This window comes from Nelusetta ayraudi, unplaced genomic scaffold (genome assembly GCF_046127955.1).
Source record: "Nelusetta ayraudi isolate G7.1 ecotype Tasmania unplaced genomic scaffold, CSIRO-AGI_Nayr_v1 ptg000002l, whole genome shotgun sequence".
NCBI classification, from domain to species: domain Eukaryota; kingdom Metazoa; phylum Chordata; class Actinopteri; order Tetraodontiformes; family Monacanthidae; genus Nelusetta; species Nelusetta ayraudi.
This window is the reverse complement of record NW_027466052.1, coordinates 6618885-6640864: the sequence shown is the minus strand read 5'-3', so window position 1 is coordinate 6640864 and position 21980 is coordinate 6618885. Positions and strand designations below refer to the sequence as shown.

The window sequence follows — 21980 nt, the reverse complement described above, 5'->3', positions numbered from 1 at the left end:
TACAATACATTCTGAGAAATGCGCCAAAGAAAGGTAAGCTAATGATGGGAGGATTATCACAGAAAGAGAAGGGAACACAAACTTGTGCATTCCACTTTTAGCCAGTTAAATGTGGTAGTTTTTTGTTTTGTTTTTTTTAAATAAAATGAGGACTTACAAGGAAAGAATAAAGATGTGATCCTCGTCCCGTGTAATACAAATGTCCAGAAGGGACGACGCTCTAAGTTCCCATTAAGGTTGAATACAACACAACTCTTTAGCTTGACCGGGCTTCACCGAAGCCGTTTGTCGAGACTTTAACACAGTTTTAAACTATTTCCCACGCACACATAATTTCAGTTGCCGGCTCTCAGTTGCGACGCCCTGACAATGAAAGCATCCCGATCTGAAGTCACCTCATTAGCAGAAGCACCAACCGGTGCCAATTTTGGCAAGGTTGCATGGAAGTATAGCGCCAAATAGTTCCTTAAAGGAACTGGCCTTCGGACCAACACCCTGCTCTGCAACACCGAGTTCAAGTTTACCTTTGGTTCAGTGCAAGAGTTGATTCGGATGTGCGGAAGTTAAGTTCAGGTGCTTTGTGCCTTGGTGAATCTTTCATGGCTAACAAAGTGGAAAAGAGCTGCAGGAGGAGGAGTTAAGTTCACCTCAGTGGGCATTCAATAAAAATGTCATTCATTTCAAAACAAAGCGTTTAAGTCCGAAAGTCAGGAACAGCCATTTCTGCTGTCTGTCTGTGACAACGAGGGGATCGTTTTGCAGCCTGGAGATAACAGAAAGGGGAAAAGATAGCAGCAGATGTCGCCACTATGGACCTCCATATTTAGAAGGCTTGAGATAATTTGTGTGACTGGGTAAGACAAGGCAGCTGGCGGAAGATGTTTGCCCCTGAAATCGGTTTCAAAAATCTAATTTATTTTTTCTTTTATTTTTTTCAAAAATAAAATTAGAAAATGCTTTGTTAAAAAAAAGAAATCTTTATTTTTTAATTTGTTGTTTCCAACGAGAAAAACTATAAATGGTGCAACATCTGTCTTTCATGGCGTCAAAAAAAGAGGGATGTTTGCCGTCCTACACTGCCTCCTCGTGTTTCACTCTCTCCTGACCAACTGTTGCTTTGATGAGACACTCCAGCGATACAATGATCGATTGAGTGATTGGTCTTCTTCCTTTGTTTGTTTGTTTGTTTTTTTTGTCCTTGTTTATTTTCTTTCTGCATCTGGGGGAGAAAAAAAGTGACAAAGCGTAAAAAGTAGTGGATGTTCTCTATCCTTATCCCGAGCGGTGGGAACAGGGTCCTACTCCATTTCGATGTTAACCGTTTGCTGCATTTTGCTGAAACATATGCTGTGAGTGTGGTTCTGTCGTGATTCCGAAAAAACAAATAGAGAAAACAAAAAAAAAAAAACGAAACAAAAAAAAAAAAAGCAAAAACTAAGGAGCACATTAAAATTACTGGAGCTGTCGGTGCACGCTGTGTGAATTGCTTAGGGGGAAGTGAAGTGGGTGGTTATATAAGCAGACATGCCTTACTACCATTTTTAAAAGACTAAAATGGATTGCTTATTTGGCTTTTGTTACACATTCTTGTATACAGAGATTATGAAGGTGATAATAAACATTTTATTTAAAAATGCTGTTTTTCTGTGTTTCGTCTTTAGTGCCTTTATGTTGCACTCACTGATGTCTGCACATGGTGTAACTACAGTGAACAGAGGAGAACAGCTGAAATCAGGGTTCAGATTTGTCGCTCAGGACTTCACGGAAGATGCGTTTCGATTTTTGAATCTGTACATTTGTCATTCCTTGTGAAATATTATAACGATAATCATGACGTGCAACATCTGTCAGTTCTGTGAGAACGCCAAGATAACTTCACGTCTCGGACGGAACAAACTGAATCATTGCTCATCTTCTCAAAATAATGCTGTATACTATATGTTTGGCCGGGCCTGCTCATTCAAATAGCGCAACTATAAATCACATTAAAGGGCATTAGAATAAAATGCAAATGCTCTCACCATTAACACGTTCATCTCTTCTCTTCACAGGAGCTCAGGAGGGGGGAAAAAACCTCCAGTAATCTCTCACCTGTCAGACCGACTGCACTTCTCAGCTTCTAAAAGAGTGAAAAAGTAAAGACTTTGTCTTTCAGCTTCCCAAAACTTTTTTTTAAATCATTTTAATTTGACAAGTAAAGCAGGAGAAAAGCAGAATTATGCACAATATCCTCACTTTGTATATATGCCGTTATTTATGCGGTTTAATAATGGAAAGGCTGCGTAAAAAAGACCAAAGAAGAAAATGAAAACATTCCAAAGACAAATGTGTTCTGTTAAGATGGGGTTTGAGTGCTTATTGCATTTGGATTGCTTTGGTTAACACCCTTGTCGTCACTAAAGACAAAACAACAACAACAATGATCACTGGTTAGTTTAGAATTTGTATTACTATGTAAATTCTGTGGAAATTTGGATTAATCTTCGCACTCAGACAATTTTAGTGCCTTTGAAAAATAGGAAAAATTGTCTAAATTTATGTGTTCATCTATTATGGAACCCAAGAACAGCCATTTACTCACTTATTTATTTATTGATTCATTTGTTCATTGTAATGTTTTCTCCTGACCTATAATTTTAGATAATTATCCCTTCAAAAAAAATTATTCTGTTACAACAAGAAAGCAAAATACGAAGTACAACAAGAAGAAGGGAAAGATAAATGACTTTGGCAAATCTGACCTGTTGGTTCTCAGATACATGAGTTGGTGCATTCCCCTTCATTGTCAGTGGCTGTTGTTTTGAGATTGCTGCAGGAGGCTGCTGGGGGGGGGGGGGACTCAGTGCATGAGTGTTTTTACCGTGTTGTAAGAGTATAATTAACCCTCTCACTCAACAGCCAGTAGCTAACGACACAAAATAAAGCCACTTAATTTCCCCCAAGTATATCAAAGTTTTGCTGAAAATAGAGAAAGGTGTGGCTATACGTTGTCATCCAGTGTTGTTTTAATTCACTCGCTCAGCCAGACAGTGGCACGGTGGCACTTAAATTAAGCAAGAATTGAATGAACTGAGCTGGAAACTCTGCCCCAACCCAACAGAAACACTTGCGCAGTTAGACATAATTAAAGAGCCAGGGATAATAAAATAAAAAAACCCAAAACAACAACAACTGAGAAATGATACTGTATGTGCTTTAAAGTTCCAGACAAAACAATTAGACCGACAGTGAGACTAATAAGGCCTTTTAATTGCCCTTCAGAAGTCATAAAACTGAGCGCTGCCTCCAAAAGTAGGCTGGCGACTGTAAATATTCCAGGCTGAGGACGCCGCTAATGGATTCTCTGATGACACATTTCAACCCGGCCGCTGATTGTAATTGCTTTTTACATGACAAGTAATAGTACAGGGGCTTTGGAGACTCAGGCGAATCCCCTTGAAAGCAGAGACCTACCAAATTAAACCTCGGTTTTCAATTTTCACTCCCGCAGGGTTTGAGCAATTAAGCGGAATTACCTAAATATTATACAAGAAGATATAAATACGTTTGAGAGGGAATCTTGCCAGTCACGTTTTCTGCTTGAGAGTTTTCTTACACATTTTACAAATAGACCTTTTTTTCAGTATAGTTTAGTTTTATCCTTTATGTCGGATCTCACACAGCTTTGACAGATGCCTCTTCCTCCACCTACTCACAACTTTGCCTACGTGTTAGGCAAGACTTTTTACCTGCTTCCTCTGCTCGGCTTCATTGTACACCGGTGGAAAAAAGATTATATAACACGCGGCGGGAAATGAATCTCTACATACACGTGTAAGGCTAATGCAAAAAGTCCTTCCGAGCATGAATTTCCATCCAGGCGTTATTTGATCAAATCAAATGGCCCTGCTCTCTCCTACAAATGGGAGTGTTGTGGAAACACGGCCTTTGTCTGGCTGCTCCGGCACATCAGAGGGTTCCATACAAATCCACTCTCTTTCGTGCCTTCCTTGCTCTCCCCGGATTTACGGCTGCATTACAAAGCAGAACAGTCCTGGATAGCAGAGACGGAGATTACCCTCCCTGATCTTTCCACCGACAAGAGATAGTTCGGAGCAAAAAAAACCCTCCCCCGGGCCTTACCACCTCCGAACTGACAGACGCCGCATTAGCATGAATCAGGGACGAGAAAAGAGGCGGTTTCATTCCTTTTGACCCTTCACTTGACTTGAGAAAAGAGGAGAATCTGGGGAGGCTGTGCAGCTGGATGCTAGGCCTGTCGGCGCACCGATTTTGTGTGCTTCTAAAAAATTGGTAGAAGTGACTCAGTTTTCTTTTCTTCCTTTCTTTTTTTTTTTTTTTTGCATAGTTCAGTCTCACAGGGGACGTGGCTCCAGCGCCAGCAGGTACAGCTTTCTCGCCCATCTTATTCTCCCCAACAAATAAGAGAAGCAGAAAAAAACTAATATGGGTCGTAAAAAGAAGAAAGAAAAGAATACTGCGCCATTGCGAGAGGGTCAGAGGAATGGAAACCAAACTTGCAGAACTGTGAAAGTTTGAGAAAACAAGATCCAAACCTTCTCACTTACTATATATTTCAGTTAGAAAGTACCCTGAGGTCAACTGACCTTGTTAAAAAGCTGTAAAACTAGTTTTCTCGCAGCCACAACTGACCAGTTGGAAGCGTAAAGCTGATGTTGCCCTCAGAAACAACATTTTTGACACATCTGGCAACCCAAAAATTCTTTCCATCAACTCGAGGGCTTTGTTTCGATTCCTTGCTTTAAATCTGTACCACGCAGAGACACGATAGGGCCGCCCGCATTAGAAATATGAGGGGGAGGAGCCGTGCACGACTTGTGTGATCTGAAAATCAGAAGATTTCAGGGGTTGGCTTGTCAGCCAAATGGGTCGCATGGTTGGTCCTGGTGGTGTCAGCCATCCATGCGGGAGCAGCGGTAATGAGGGCAGCAGGGGGGGGAAGAGAAAAAACGCTCCCGATATACTCCCAAAATATATGTCATGCAAAGAATTCAGTCAATTAGAGGAAACTCCGGCGGAAGCTTTGAATGACTTGGAACTATTTATTTATTTATGCCACAAGGTGTAATTGAACCACTTTGTTTTATTCTACCACAAAGGGAATTTTAAGGCTTGGCAGCAGCCCGTGTCTCTTTTATGGCTCCCTGCAGAATTTTGTTTTCCAGTTTTTTTTCTTATGTTGTTTTGCTGTTTTCCTGATTGGAGTGACAGCGCCCACGGTCATCTACTTGATAATAGATAATATTGCCCCAACTCCAAACAAACAAATGGCTTTAAATGGCTTTTATTTCCACCATTACCATCTTATGCCACTTCGCTTCCCATTACAAGTCGGTTCTATTTTGCACTCATGCATCGCCAAAATGGTGAAATACAGTATTGTGAAAAAGTATTGCAATTTATTTGTAGCCCTTGAGAGAATTTACTCTGAAATAAACAAACAATTCCTCAAATTTTGAAGTAGCCAATTGTTATGTTAAAAAAAGAAAAGAAAACTCTATGTGTCAGTTGAAACAGTGCATATCTTTATGATGACACTAAGCCTTTTGTAGCTAAAAGTGGCCATGACTTTAAAAGTTTCTAAAGAGACAAACTTCACCGTGAAAAACATAAAGAGCCGTACAAGGCCTCCACAGTCTACGTCTGAACCGTGGCGATAAAGGCTGCCGTCTACGCTCAGGCTAAATGTTAGCGGTTGCCAAGGTCGCCGTGATAAGTTGGAGTGAAACAGAGACCACGATGGGAATATGAAATTAATCTCTGTACACGTTTTAAGCAGCACTCAGCACTATTCTCCTCAGAAGGTCCCACGAGCCCCTCTGCAGCGCGCAGAGATAAAAGACTCCAAAGACGACTGTTCGCAGGGTTCCAGGACTTCACCTCAGAGTAATTCTGAAGACACCAAAGAGGCGTGGAGGATTCCACTACAGAGAAGATATTCTTGAGCAGGCTAAAAAAAAAAAATCATCTGTTTTTCTTTAAATTAAACAAAGATTTTAATGATTTACTTTAACTTTCGAAAAATATAAACATGACACAAAAAGTAAGGAAATTTGTGTTTGGTAGATTATATCTTTGTTGTAACAATGCTTCTTGGAAATAAATCTTGTATCGTTTGAAAGCCTGTTGATTCCCCTTTTAAATGGTGCCACACTTGTAAGGAACATGCATTTGTAGGGTGAGCAGCAGAGCCAAGTATTGGGGTTGCGCCCATGAAAAATATGACAAATCTTCTCTGCCGAGTCAAACAGCTTATTCTGCTGTTGCTATTGACTCTTTTCTTCTGATACCCCCAGGTGCTGCCAGCACCTGTGAAAATGGGTTGTGCTACAGTCAGTACGGTCACTTTTGACTGATCTGGACAGAGCCGGTGCAATAGGGCAACTTCATGCTGGTGTTGCACAAAACCAGGCTGCGGCATTGGAGTGAGTGTGGGGTTTGTTTGGTCATTGTTTGACTCGGCAGAGAAGATTTGTCACGGTTTTCATGGCCGCAACCCAGATACTTAGCTCTGCTGCTCACCCCACAAATGCATGTTCCTTACCAGTGTGGCACCATTTAAAAGGGGAATAAACAGGCTTTCAAACGATGTAACATTTTTTTTTTTCCAAGAAGCGTTGTTACAACAAAGATATAATCTACCAAACACAAATGTCGTTACTTTTTGTCTTTCTTATTTGTTCAGGTTACTAGAGTCAACCGTTAATGTTGGACACATTGTCTATATTGTGATGGACATTTCGTGCTACACCTTTGACATATTTGCCAGCAGAGCCAAAGGGTGTGGGTGAGCGTGTGTCCATGTGCAGCAGGTGCCTGAGTGGACGGAGTTTTCCTCCTTCCACTTTATCAGAGCTGACTGCTTGCGTTTCTGCTCCAGCGCCAAGTGTTTCTTTCGGTCAGCTTTAGCTTCCTTGTTCCATCATGCCACACCATCTGCTCACTATCCATCCATCTGCTAAAAAAAAAAAAAAACTGATGCAACTCATTGATCCCTTGTTCTGCTGCCCGTTTCTGCCAAAATTTGACCCACTAAACATACTCCAAAACTCACCAAATTTGGCAAACAGGTCAACACTGGAGACATTTTTCATAAAATTCGGTCTATAGCTCCCTGGAGACACCCAAAAAACCTTAAATGGCCCTATTGGAGGGAGGTAGTAGAGACATGGGACAAAAATGCATGTTAGTACAGGGGTAGACTGGCACAAATACATGTATCATAAACCTATACATTTAAATGTTTACTTTTAAAAGGTTAAAGCAGTTGCTAGGAGGAAAGAGAAAATTATTTAACCATTTACTGAGATGGTCCCTGTGGAAATAACTGAGTTGTTTATCTACAGATAAAGTACGGCCAAATGTCATTTGCATTACAACAGCTACACTATGGCAGCTGAATTGATGTGGGCGTACATAATTGACACTGACATGATAAAGACCTAACCACACTGCAAGACTGGTACACAAATAGCTTAAAGGAAATCAAATGTAACTGGAGGCTTTATATTTAGTATTGACGCACACCCACTGCCTGTTGCATGCTAGCTGCCTGCCCTCCTGGCTATTGAACACCTCGCTTGAATGTGGTCTAATGAGTAAAAACCTGTGATTGACTTGAAGTGAGTCAAACTTGGTCAGAATCTGTCTTTCCTAGCTAGGCTGGGCTAACCATGGTTTCATCACTTGGACACAGTGCACTGTGTAGTCTGCATATCTATCCAACGTAAATAAGTTCAGCTATATCTAGTGGCCTGTATCTCCACTGGCTGTATGTTTTAAAAAAATAAAGTTCACAACATTATGTCCTTTCATTTCTCTTAAGCCAGGATGCTTAAGATTTCTTTTTTTTTTCTTTCAGCTAGCAAAGATGGCAGATTCTTCCGTGAAGAAAGCAACCCATCATGAGCTGACATCTGGTTTGTTAAGATAGTTTAATACCAAATCCAGCTTGCTGGAATTCATTAAAAAAAAAAAAAAAAAATGCTATGTCACTTATCTTGTTGTTCTACAGCTTCTTGTGTGCTGGCTGGGCTTATTCATGAAAATCACCCCTTCTTCAGAACTGTTGCTCCGTGGTAACCTAAAGACAAGCGGTGTATAAATTAACCAATTCAAAATTAGAGAATGAATTATGAAGTACAATGACAATCTGCAGGGACCCAGGATCGATCGCACTGCGAACGAGTCGATGGCCCGCCTTCAAAGCTTCCGACCAATTTTATTCATTTCCTCCTCGGCGTCTTCAAACAGATCAAAGTTGCATTTCCGACAATCCTAAAACGGAAATATATTCTCAGTGTCTGAGGAACTGTACAAACTTTAAATGTCGCAAGTTCAAATAGCAGATATATATGTAAATATCACACGCAAGGGGATTGAGAAAAAAATAGTCTTTAATTTATTAACATAAGAAGCTTATAATGAACAATAGTGTTTTGCCCATGGTTTCATCTGCTTCACCAGAGAGGGGGTGGAACTTCTATGGATTTGGCTTATTCAGATTTTTTTTTTTATTATTATTATTCAAAATGAGTGTCTACACAGTGAATTTTATTCCATTGAATGATATCGGCCCATGGTACAAAGTACATGGCTGAATTGTATCATTAATCAAGAGTGTCTACGTTTGTACTGAATCGTCGCCCTCATTAAATTCAAATTCATTCAAGAGCTTTTTATTTTATGAATTCTTTTTTCCAACAAAAACCTCAAGCTACACAATCTCACGCCCGAAACAGCAAAAACAGGTGTGAATGACAAGAAACAAAAATATTGCTATTGATCCATCAGAACAATCACAATGCCCAAAAGCTTTGAGGGCTTTCACTGCTCGAGCACCATGATTAAACACATCGTCCCCGGGAGCTGGCAAGCACAAATTGTTGGCCTTGATGGATTTTTAGAGAACCGGAATTATTTTCACTTGTTCTGCATATGATTCTGTGTTGAAGCAGCACAATAGATAAAGAAAAAAAATATATAGTGCAATTCGGCTTAAAGGAATTAGTTTGACCATGTGCAGCATCTCACACAAAAAAAAGGACTTGGGAGGATTTTCCTGGCATTTGAGATGAAGTAACGATTTTCAGCAGTGACAAACCCCCTTTCTCTCTCAGCCACTGACCGAACACACTTGTCAGGTGTAAAAGCGGTCCTTTCATATACCTTCTCATCGCACAGTTGTGCCCGCCAAACAAAAGCGACAAATGGGCAGGAAAACAGGGAAAAGAAACCAGGCTCTTGTTCTTTTTTCTGGCAGTGAGAACAGAATGGGGAGGAATGAGGTTGAAAGGTAATCATCCACTTCTGTACACCGTCGTTCTATTTCTAAAGAGATAAAAAAGGAGTATCAGCTCTTCCCAACAACTCTTTAGGTTTACTTGTCCAGCAGACAGCTGCTCTCGGGGGGTTTTCCAGCAGTGGCATCACAGGTGCTTTGTATAGAAATGACAGCAAACGGGCTCACAAGGCAACTGTGACAAACGGCAGAAAGCAACAGAAAATACTGTATTTTTTGTGTGGTTTTTTTTCTGTTGTTTTGCTCCTTTTGGTTGCACACGACACCTTTCTAAACAAAACAAAACAGTGGACAGCACATTTGCATCTTTTCTTTTTTTTGTTTGTTAGATATGTCAGCAATAAAATAGATGAATAACTATGAAAATATTAGGTCATTTGAAGTTGTGAGCTGCTGAGTTCCCACTGTTCAGTATAAAGCCAAAATCAGAAAGGAACTTCTTGGAATGCAGCTTCTTCTTTTTTTTTAAATAAAATTAAAAGCACATTAGACTCCAATACAGGGAGGCAAATTAATCATTATGTACAACTACAGATCTTGTATATTCACATCTTTGCAGAAATACACACCGTAAAAAAAAAAAAAACAACTTTGTAAGGGCAATATCTGCTATCATAAATAGCTCATTAGTTTTAAAGAATCCCGTGTATATTAAAACATATATAATTATCATTGCCGATGCCGAGCCGAACGCTGTCGTCTATTTGAGCCACGATGTCTTGTAATTTCCACACAACATCAGCGCTCAATCTGCCGTGTGCTCAGTCTCTTCGTCTCGGCTCCTCTCTTTCCAGTTTACCAACGCTTGAAATCAAGTCTTTCCAGTTTCACGTTGCGAGAGGAAATGTAATGCGTTAGAAGGCCAGTAGAATATTCAAACAGGGCAATATCAAAACCCAGATGGCTCTCGTCAATCCAAGGCTCCTGGATCGGCCGTGCAGATGTGAATCCTCAGCAGGTGGATGGTGACGATGTGGGGGATGATGTTTCTGATCACTGGTGACATCTGGACTCACTGAAGAGAAGAGAAGGGGGGGGGGACAACAAATAAACCAATACTCAGTAAAGACTCTCCAAGGTGTAGGCAGGCAGGCTAAATCTCAAGGGCAATTTGCTTTGTATTATTTCTTAGAAAAACCCAACATGCGGTGTTGTTGTTTTTTTCAATGCTTTATCACTCCATTTTTTAACCTCGCAGGGATCTAAACCTTAATAAAGCTCACTTAACCTGAAGTTCGAGGCTCTAATTAGTGCCAAGTGCTTTGGGTGGCGCATGCTGCACTGACTTCTAATTTAAACCCTGCTGCTAATGTTTAGCGCGTGTGAAGATGTTAATGTCATTAACTGAGATGCATCTTAAGGTTAAACACAAGGCACCTGAACTTCCACTGTGTATTTTTCCTTTAACACCACCTTTGTGTGATGATCATAGTGTGTTACACGTAGTCTGCTATATTGAACAAAGAGCCACTTTAAGCTAAGTCAGAACAAAATATCTTTCTAACCTCTAGCTCAAAACCAAACTCGTATTAAAGTAAGTTTTTTTTTCTAATAATTTTAAATGTCAAACTGTGCACACGGTGAGACTCTTTGCTTCAAAGCTGAATGCACACATTTGCGTTGAGCCCTAAAAAAAATTCTGGCAACTTTGCACTTGTAGCTAGCAAACGCTAGCAAACGCCTTTGGCCTCCATCTCACCCCCTCTGGCTGTGTACACACTACAAATCAGCAAAGAGACAGATGGAGAGAGCGTTCAGGAACATAATGTATGCAGAACACAATCCAACTTGATTGTAACAGAAGTTGTCATAAAGATTTGTCTATAGGGGCAACGCAATTCAATAATTGCGCTGAACTGACTGATGCCCGCAGGCGCCACCAGGAAGAAAGAAACTGAAACAGGCTTTTGTTTGTTTGTGGACTTTACTGTCATCCTGCCTTCCTGGCCTGGCAAGACTCAATGTTTTGCTTCCTGGTGAGCAAAACAAAGCAAAACAAGACAGTGTGGCATTAACTATATGTTTTTAATCATCTGCCTGCAAAGATTCTCAGTTTTCCAGGCCATCGTAGTACTGGGAGGTTAAACTAAAGGCAACTGGACTTGGTTTTTGCCCATATCCTTTGCAGATTGTGAGATTTTTCATATTCCATTATTTAGAAAGCTAGTTTGTCAGCACCTTTACATATTGTAGCTGTCCTGATCTGACCTCACATTGGATAACTTTAAGCCTGATTTGCCTACTTTTGTGGGGCGGAGCCTGACCAGCGATTATTAATCCAAATCTTCTCTCATATTTGAGTCTTAAATTCCAAACATGTTTGATAACGATAATCTGACCTCTAGCTGTCAGTGAGAATGAGCCGCTGGAACCAGATGCTGCATTCTTTTACATGATCGACCTATTTTTTTCCCCCCCTTATTTCCTGCTATTAGGACACACATCACAAGCCAGGGCAGGAAAGTCAAATTACGACACTGATCATCTACCACATTTGCTTTCTACGGAAGTCACGTTTGATGAAGCACCAGCGAGATCTCTGTCTCTCCCATCCTTTAGGAAGGGGACTTTCAATATGAGCGAGGCTCCAACCTTCTGAAACAAAGGTTTAATATAAAGGATGAATTAAGGATTTAATACAGAATATACTGTATACAGGGCTCATCACGGTAGACTGGCCTACTATGGAATTCAACACATAGCAGGCGAGTGATTTTGTATTCTGGATGAATCTTCTTGGTGTGCACATTTCTGGGGCATTATTACAAATGGGTTGAATTGTCCTTTCATCTGCAGTTAAGACTTGATCACCGTCTAATGCAGGACCAGCGTCACAGTTTTTGAAGGAGACATCATCAAAGTCAGTCAAAGAAGAAAGTGATACCGAGGCACGGCAACCACGTGACTATCAACCTGTCATCTTTCATTACTGGGAAGATTGGGAAGGATTGTGGAGGTGGGGGATAAGATAACCAAGGTGATTCTGCTGACAGTGGGAAAAAAAAAACCTGTTAATTATACTTTAGCTGCAAGAAAGAGTAAGTGAGGAGTGACAGCATAAGGACGGAATTAAATTAAGACGAGAAGCTGGAGCTCTAAAAATAGTGTTGTTCAGATGCTCACATTACATATTGATACCCCCACGATACCCGCAACACCGACACGTACATATTTGTCATCCTATTCATAACGTCACCTATTCACAATGTGCTGTTTCAACAGTCGGGCTTTATACGTCAGTGTTTGGTTACTACTGAGACCGTTTTAGGCATTCTAACTAAAGACCAAACCACTTTGTTACAGCTTGAAAATGAATATCAAATATTGTGAAGATGTAACTTGTCTTTTAGACTTTGACATTTTGTAATTTCTCTGCAGCAAAGCTTCTGACTGCCCTAGAAAATAAACATGCTATTAATTGCTAATCTGATTTTTCTCAGGTTTGGACAACATTGGGCACTTTTTGCAAGCGGTGGAAACATGTCAAAGGATTATACGTGCAAAGAACAAGCTGAGATGTCTGTGTGTGTGTGAGACCTGAAATTATCTGTTTATCGATTCATTTCCAAGGAGTCCCCAGGATAGCTATTTGAAGGTCTGCAGCTCACAAATAGTCTGTCTGAGTTTTGTACCCAAGAGCGCTGAAGCTCAATCAATTCCTTTAACTGAGGTGCCAAGGTTTTTAAAGCTGCAGAGAGAATGACAGAACACATCTTTCAGATGGAAAAGAAAAAACTCTTCAAAGCTCTTGTTTAACTGCAGTGGAAACAAAATGAACCTGTTGCCATGAAGACAAAAAATGTTGGTACATTGGCAGATTAGAAATGGCCTACTTCATTAAGATGTGAATAAGGCGAGGTTTCTTATTTGCGGAGAAAAAAAAAAGAAACAAGACAATTCACTCGGTCTGTATGAAGACACTTAATCCTCACAGATCGATCTTGGAAAGCTCCAATCTAAATTGCCTTCTTCCTTCGAGGAGAAAGGGACGAGTGTTTGGCTCAAACTGAATCAGGAAGCTACAGCGCGGCGTATTAATAGAGGCTGTGTGGACAAAGTTACAAGACCGGAATAAAAAGGCTTCTCTCTGTACTTCTCTCAAGTAATTTGATGAGCACTAAATTAGACTGGCTTGGTCCAAGAATATATTTGGAGTGACCTAAGGAGGCCCTTAGGTCACTCCAAATATATTCTTTTTTTTATTTTAGTTAGTTAGTTAGTTAGTTTGTTTGTTTAGTCCAATTTTACACTTGGTGCGGAAATCAGTTAGAGCGCAATGTGGTTCAGACTAACCATCCCGCACCCAGACACAGGAAGTAGCATCAGGAGACAACAGCGGCAGGAAATAACAGCAATCTCAAAAGAACAATGGCGAATGGAGAAGCACGAGTAACCAAACGGTGTACAGTATATGAGCTGCACCGGGAGGAAGAGGGCCTGTGCAGTGTCGGCCACGACTTCAACTGGTGTGTTTGTTTGTTGCATGTCGTTAAATCAGTACAATACAGTCTTTAAGTTGTCATTAAAAAAAAAAAAAAAATCCTGCTGAGGCCAGCTGGTTAGTCTGGACTTTACAAAGTCAGCAACAATTGTGAGGATCATGTGTCGTGTCCGCAGCTTGAAAGAAACAGGAGGTGTGGGACTCTCACTCTAACAGGCCTTACAATGAATCTGATTGGCAGTGGAACGTTTGTCCAATTGCCTCCGGAGCCATTTGATTGTTGGCTGTGAAATACAAATCATTTTCATCTTTCAGTAACAGCGTGGCTGCAGTCGCCACCACCAAGTGTCCGTAAACATTCGGCACAAGGAGTTTTTTTTTTTGTTTTGTTTTTTGTTTTTTTTTTGAAAAGGTGCTTGTTCTGAAAAGAAATGGGTCACAAAGAAAAGCTCACCACTGAAGTGAAATCAATTGAAGCTGATTTCTAAGGACTTACAGCAGCAAAGATCAATACTGTTGTAAGTGCAGCAGAAGACAGAAAAAAAGAGGAACAAAAAAAAAAAAAAACAGGCGTGATAAAAGTGCCTTTTGGGTGATCACATGAGGGCCAGTAGCGGGAAGTCATCTTCAGATAATTTGATTTCTTCAAAGTGGTTGCAGTTTGTTCGTTACAGCTTTTATTCCATCAAGATGAAATAGTGATGAATATCGTCTGAACGGGACAAAAAGTGATGAGCTTTTAACGGCGTAGAAGGAGCTTTGCTGCAGAAAAATGACAAAACGCTAAAGTGGGGAGTTGTTACCGAGAGCCATCAGCTCTTTGAGTCATACTGGTGTAAAATGACAAAGTTGCCATGTATCAGATTCTATGTCAACTGTAACAAATTTAAAGTCGCAGCAGACAAAGGACAGGAGCCCGATGATGCACAGTGGCTGTGAGGAACCATGAAAGCCGAGCTGTAAATCACGGTCGAAACCCGAGAGCTAACCTGACACCCCGGATGAAATGTTTCGCAAAGAGAGAATATTTTAAATATCCATCTGGCAAAGAGACCAGACTGGGGTTGGTGACAGGGCCAGCTTTTGTAAAAAAGAAAGAAAAACAAACCCACAAAATACCAGCTGCTATCCACAAAACTCCTGTTTAAAACCAGTGAAGGGATCATTGCTGTTTCTAATCAAGCCTGTTGGTAATGACGCCCTGACGGTAAGTAGTTAAATGGGGGAAACTTCAATTTTGATCAAGCTACCCTCGTAAATGGCATCTACTCTTCTCCATTTTCCAACTGACACTGTTTGCTCTCTGAAAGCTATAAATAATAATACAAAAAAAAAAAAAAAAAAAGGCATAACATTGCTGCCGATGCAAACGTGCGCACTGGAAACGTCACCACTGCAAAGCACATTTGGACTGATTTCTAATTTGATTTGACAGCATTATTAGATGTCTGGAATAAAGCTGAGGACAAAACATGAAAGGAGTAACAGTTTCCTCCTCTTCTTCTTTTTAGGTCTGCTGAGAAGCTGCAGGGATTATACCAGCATGCAGGAGCAGAAACCGCTAATCCAATTTCATACAACTTCCACAAACTGTCTCCATACGTTTGATTTTAAAGGAAAGAGGGAATAATATCCCTGCCCACAGACACAAAGGACATTTCAGATATATTTAATCCTCTATGTTCACAGACTGAGGCCTTTTGACTGTATATTATGTTTATTCTCCTTCTTTTTTTTTTTTTTTTTGCTTTTTTTTGGCCATGCAATTTCACTTTAGATAAGTAATACGCACCTGAGAAATATATGAGCCATGGCAGCAGCTGCTCCCCTGCTATCACTGACTGATTGCAGCTGAACTTTGCTATGGAGGACAATCAGAGCCACGGCGAACAACTAATGGCTCGTGTTAAATTCAGGCTAGACGACACAAAAAGTGATTCAAGCAAGCAAGAAAGAGAAAAAAAAAAACTAGCCTGAAATATAGTGTTACTGATTTAATGGCGCTCACGGCACTTTTTGTCTCGACTCGCATTTTTTCTCCGCTTGGGGTATAAATAGATTTTTTTTTTTTTTCTTACCGTCATCTTCCCTTAAACAGTCTGGCGTTACAGCTTTGCCAGAGGGATGCAATTCATACCCATCATGACCAGAAGAAATTATGATAAAATTCAATATGATGTGATGATTTAAAGAGCTAACTTGAAATAGCAGACCACTGCACTTTTCATATTGTCTCTGAGGTCCAACAGTGGAGGGTAATGTAGTATGATAGTGTCGCCCCGGGTCGATGTTTGCACACTTACTGGATGAGATTAAGGGATTAATGGTGCACACTGACGAGCGGCAGCAGTTGATTAAACAGATCAGCTGCCAAGCAAATCACATTCTTATTGACGTGCTATGAAATATTACGTAGTCCCAAATGCCAGATCCTATCTGCCTGACGCTAAACTTTCACCCCTGGTGGCTTGTTACGTGATTATCGCCCCTCCGACTCTCAAAACTACATTTGAAGGAAGTGTTTTGAAAAACAAATTACATGCAAAGGAAGAGAAAGAACTAAGACGTCCTGGACAAGCAGCCGTCAATGATGAATCCCAAAGCAAACGCAACTATTCTGCTGGGATATGTTGATGACCATTTTATGTCCGACAGATCAATGTCACTGCTTGTCTCACCAGTGAGCAAACAAACATTACCTTTATTTTTGATTTTAGGGGAGATAATCATAATGATTTTTAGAGTGTGAGCCATACATTTTTTTAGAAGGACTTCTGTATTTAGCCACACCATCGCAGCTTTTCTTTCCTCTTTTGCCCCGACCATCAGGCCATTGTTATCAGGCTGTCTGCTGATGCCTTTCACGAGTGGCTGCAGCGAGATGTCAGATGAGTGAGTCCAGACAGACATGAATGTGAACAACAGCAACAACCACGGGGTGGTAATTCAAGTTAAGCGGCTGCTTGTAAGACTGCAGTAAATAAGAGCTTTAAAAGCCATGAAAACGAATGTCTTAAAAAATACATAACATCATACATAAATGAACCAGCTCCTCTTGTTTTCACCTCAGGAATAATTACTCGCCAGCTCTGAAACGATTCGAAGGAACAATAACGACAAAAAAAAAAAAAAAATGTAATTATGAGAAAACTTTTCACATTAACGGCTCACTGTAAACATTTTACTGTGTCTGAGTGCAAAAGGTGCGTTTGCCAGCTGGAGGCACTAATCAGAATATATGACACAAGCGCAAGCTCACAAGCAGCCACGGGGGGAAAAAAAAGAGAAGCTTTTCACGCTGTTCTTTTAGCCCTGTAATCAGTATGAATGCTGGAGGACAAAGTTTTAGCTGCACGACTCATTATAGCACAATAAAACTTTAGCACAGCACAAGTTGAGCCTGAAAACATGAAGATGCATAAACAATTTTTATAACCGTTTCCACCAAAGAAATCCAACCTGAATCTCATTTTTTTTATTTATTTTAAACTAGAAATTTGGAATTGCATGATCAAATTTGCTATGCCAAGTCTTACCTTCATTGTTTTGAGGCATGAAATTCGTGGACTCGATTCCATTCTAACAGCATTTCTTAAAACAACAAAAACAAAGCTAATCGCAGCAGGGACGGCGGGGAGCGGAAGCCGCTGGAACATTCTGCACAGCCACCGTGAAATGCGTCCTCACCTTCTGCACCAGTTTCAATCTTCACACTGTTGTGCCTGTGTGGTGTGTGTTTACAATGTGCGATTGCGCTTTCATGCTGCCTGCAGCGGCAGCTGTTCATTTCACTGGTTGGGTTTTTCAAAACAGCTTCAATAAATGAGATGCAAAGTGATTTGCAATTTGAAATGTGTATCTTTATGTATTAAATATGTATTTCCTCTTTCGCAGAATATTCAGAAACTTTTCAACTCTTTCACTTTGGCGGCAGTGAACTAATGTACGCGGGTCAACCTGTAGGATGTAACCTTTAAGCGTTACATATTAAAATCCTTCCCATGTCTGATTCACTTTTTGATCCATTTTATTTTATTACTTTTTATCTTAGTTTTTACTATTGATTGCAGAAGGTGTACGTGGGATATTCCCATTAAACTACAAAACTGGCCTGCATTACAAATGATTGGTTTCAGTGCACAAGTCTCGTTTCTGCCTCTCGTTTCATCTGCGTTACACTCACCGACCACCGAGCGTTGTTGCAGTCATTGCCTCAGACGGCCTAAAAGCCCTTTATTGACCTGGAGGTGATGAAACAGAAATTCTTAATATGTACACCACTGCACCTGCCTAGTTTTGTGTGCAGGAAGCGAAGGCCCTTAGAATGAATGTTAATGCCAAGTGTAAAGTCCAATCAATGTGTGGCACTCAGAGCATGATAATTAGGATAAGTGTGGAAGGAGACAAAGGTATATTTCTGCAGAGGCTTCTGCACTGCACTGCACTTCTCTCTCTCTCTCTCTCTCTCTCTCTCTCCCTCCCTCTCTCCCTCTCTCTCTTTCTCTCTCTCTCTCTCTCTCTCTCTCTCTCTCACCCACCCCCCAACCCCAGCCCTCCCATTGTTTTAATTATGCACAAACTAGATCAGCTGAGGAAAGATGCTAAATGAAGCGAAACCACCTGAGACTCCCCTAAAGCGAAGGCTGAGTGCTCCCATTTTCACACCAAACAATTGAACGCAGCCCCTCCTGGCACACGCCGTCCCGTTCCACATTAGACGCAGACACCGGGAGGAAACAGAACAAATCAGCCGCAGGTTTTGCAAATATTACATCACTTAACAAACCGTTTCGTTAATCTGGGACATCTGTACAATTAGGAAGCTTTAAAAAAAATAAAACAAAATTAGAAAAATGTGCCCTTGCCGCTGTGAATTTGTCACTTTAAGTACCTCATCTGGATTGGCCACATGTGTTCAGGCGGACCGATGGGGATGGGTGGATGAATGGACAATTGTATGAATGGTGGATACATGTATGGATGAATGGATGGATGGATGTAGTAACTAACAGCGTTTCGGTTCACAAGACTTTGTTTTAATTTTACAGAGAAGCTGAACAAAAACATCAGCTTCTAATTTGTTATTAAGAAAGAGTGTCACAGGCCTTGGTTTGTATTTTAATAGTTTTGGAGTCTTAATAGGGTTTTATTTTTCTCTTCCCAGCGGATTAACAGCTTGCGACAGAATTAATGCAGCGGCATACAGACAACATGAAAGTCTGATGAGGTAACCCGCTGGAGGAAAGTGACCTGCCTTCATTTGCCCCTCAGAAAAAAAATATCACTCATAAATACGAGCAGATTTTTTTTGTTCCTTCTTTTAATCAAACTTGTTCCTGGCACTGGCAGCCGTGCCCACGTTCACATAAATCTCTCTTAACTTTTCTCAGTTCAGATTCAGCAGGTCGTCCCGATTATCTTAATTTCCCCGTGGGGATAAACACTTTGATGAATCTGATGATTGTCTGATTATGAGGAAAATTATTTAAAAGACAAACTTCCTTTCTGATTTCATGGTAGGAAATCCAAGCAATTCCCCTGATGCACAAATTGCACAAGGGAGATCCAAAGTCCCTACCTTGGCTCCGGTTGCCATTTATGGCTGTAATCGAATCAATCACAAAAGATCACAACAAACAGAATCATAATCACATGTAATTCAGCAAACAGCAATGATGGCTCAATATTAGATTCTCCCTGGCGCTGCTGAAATGAACACAGTGCAGCCCACCAACAGCCCCATTGGCATGAAGCCCATAAACTGGCCTTTTGTCTGATTTCATTTACCACTCTTGCTTTAACGCTCTAAGCATTCCAAATGTCTGCTCTCAACCCCAATAGCACCGCCGTCCATCCTGTTCTTGCCATTTTGGAGAAAAAGCGCAATCAGTGGCATCTAATTCAGAGGCGTGGCATTGTTTTAAAAAGCCAGTGCATCTCTGCATGGAGCCAATAGGATGATAAAGTGCTCTGGTTAGATCCCGTATAGCTCAGCGGCACATTCCAACAGCAAGAGTCTTCATGTCCTGAATCCCATCACCACAGCCTCTATTACATCCTCAGAGTAGTCAATACTGGGCTCTGAGCGCCAGTCAGCCACTCTCAGGTTTCACACACGGGTGGAATACAAATCAGGACGCGAGACTCAAAGCTTTCTATCCACTCTCTCTCTCTTTCTTTCTCTCTCTCTCTTTCACTTTCTGTGTCCACACTTTGTTTCTTTGCTGGCTGCTGTTTGGACAGAAACCTGCTCTGAAAACGCTCCTGGTGTTATGGAGAAAATGGGGGAAAAAACAAAACAAAAGTAAACAAATGTTGGCCACAAAGCGAAAAACAAACTCTTGAACAAAGGAAGATAATTTGCAGCTTCATTGCAGATTTGCCCATTTATATGGATTCAACTTCTCAAAAGTATAATTTTCTGCTTGTCTTTGACGAGATACTGGATTTTACATTTGCAAATGAATAAAACAGGAGAATGAATAATCACTTGTAAAAATTAAGTAATCATTCTATTTTTAAGAACATTTTTGTGAACTTAATTACTCGTTGCACAACAGGCAACGGCTTCATTGCCGCTGAAATTACAGCAGTGTGAACCAAAAGACCGTCGTAAATTACGTTTCAGTGTTCCCGGCAAGTGACACAATGCAGCTTCAAAACAACCTCATGAATACTGCATGGGATGAAGTCAAGAGTGTTAACAAAAGGAAGAGACGTGTTCAATTTTTCATGCGCACTTCCTCATTCACTGAGGGAGGGAAGAAACGTCCAGGCCTGATCATTTTGACATGTGCCGCTGAAGGTCTCTGCGAACAAACTCGACCCAGTCATTCTTTCCAGAAGTTCGCTGCACTCGAGTCCACACAATGAGAAAGCACACAAGCTCTTGCTGTGCAGAAGCAGGTCAAGGTCACCCACACGGTTTTCACCTTCCATCATTGGAGCGTGTTCAATCTCAGCCAATGAGCTGTAACATTAAAGACCCTTGAAATCCATATTATAATCTTAACCCATTCTTCAGTCACCTTTCTTGGTTTCTTTTTCTTCGGAATGATGGATTCCTACATGGAACTGTGCATTTCCTGTCAAAGACAAAAATATGCCAGTCCTTCATAACTGTAAATGACGATATTAAGGACAATGTGAATGCTAATTTTTGCGGGTGTTCTTTAATCTTTATAATACTGAAGTCAACAGTGCGCCACAACTTTGAGATTTTATAATGCTTTCGAAATAATTTTTTATTACTATTATTATATTTATTAGACTATTATTTATTAGACTTCCAAGGTAACCAAGGTGACCAAGGACCTAGCATTGCAATTGCATCAGCATCACAGCCATGTGGCAGCAAACAGGAGCTGCTGCTTCTAGCTGTGAGCTCACACATGCTTCCAGAGATGGAGTCATAACAATGGCAGCTGATGGTGGCATGTATGAGCTTGCGACGCAAGTGAGGCTGCCATAATCTGAAGCTGCTGCCGCGCTTTGAGAAAGAGGACATGAGGAAAAGAGGAAGCCCAGCTATTTGACCTGCACAAACCACGCCTCCACACTAAAAAGGCTACTGGCTACTCATGCATGTGCTGGCACTGCCCTCGGCATGTCATGGACAGAATTGTGTTTGCGCAGCCCAGCGTAAGCAGTGGGGAGAAGAAAAGGCAACTTCAAAAGAAACTACAGTTAGCCAACGACCGCTCGCTAACTTTAGGGGGGACTTGGCTATCGCACTGACAAACAGAACAGAAGAGAGCGAGAGTTTCTCACCATGGCTGAACACGCAGGCTAATGTGACTGATAGGTCCCAATTCAACCTCTACTGATGCGAAGGATCATCACGCTACTCTGTCAACTACACAGCGGAAGGGAGCAGCGAGTAGTTTTTCCACTGCATTACGGAAGGACATTTCGGAGGGACAGATTTAAGAAAAGAATCTGAAAACTTTGGGTTGTTTTAAAAGCTGTGACGTGCCTGTTCATTTTGGCCACTTTTCCATCTCCCTCCTGATGATGTGAGTGGCTGGTACTCCACTCCGGGGTTGCCATCAAAAGGCCGAGCTCAGCATGATGTTGGCTGCATCACCAACCGTTGACCGACAGAAGAGCTTGTGGAAATAAAAGCCTCTTTATCTGCAACTCCCGCTGATGTTGGGCAACAGTAAAGTTTACGGACCCCTCACCCCGATTGGCCGAAGCTTGTGATTTATTTCCAAA

General features: G+C 41.1%; 1 protein-coding gene across 1 annotated transcript in view; it reads right to left on the bottom strand.

Moving 5' to 3' along the window:
- Window positions 1–8399: 8399 nt before the first annotated feature.
- Window positions 8400–21980, bottom strand: part of gpc5a (glypican 5a) — a 101624-nt gene continuing 88043 nt past the window's right edge. Inside the window, exon 9 of the mRNA XM_076020365.1 lies at window positions 8400–10337. Within this exon, the coding sequence (XP_075876480.1) occupies window positions 10177–10337 (161 nt within the window). The 3' untranslated portion in view covers window positions 8400–10176. The remainder of the gene's footprint in view (window positions 10338–21980) is intronic.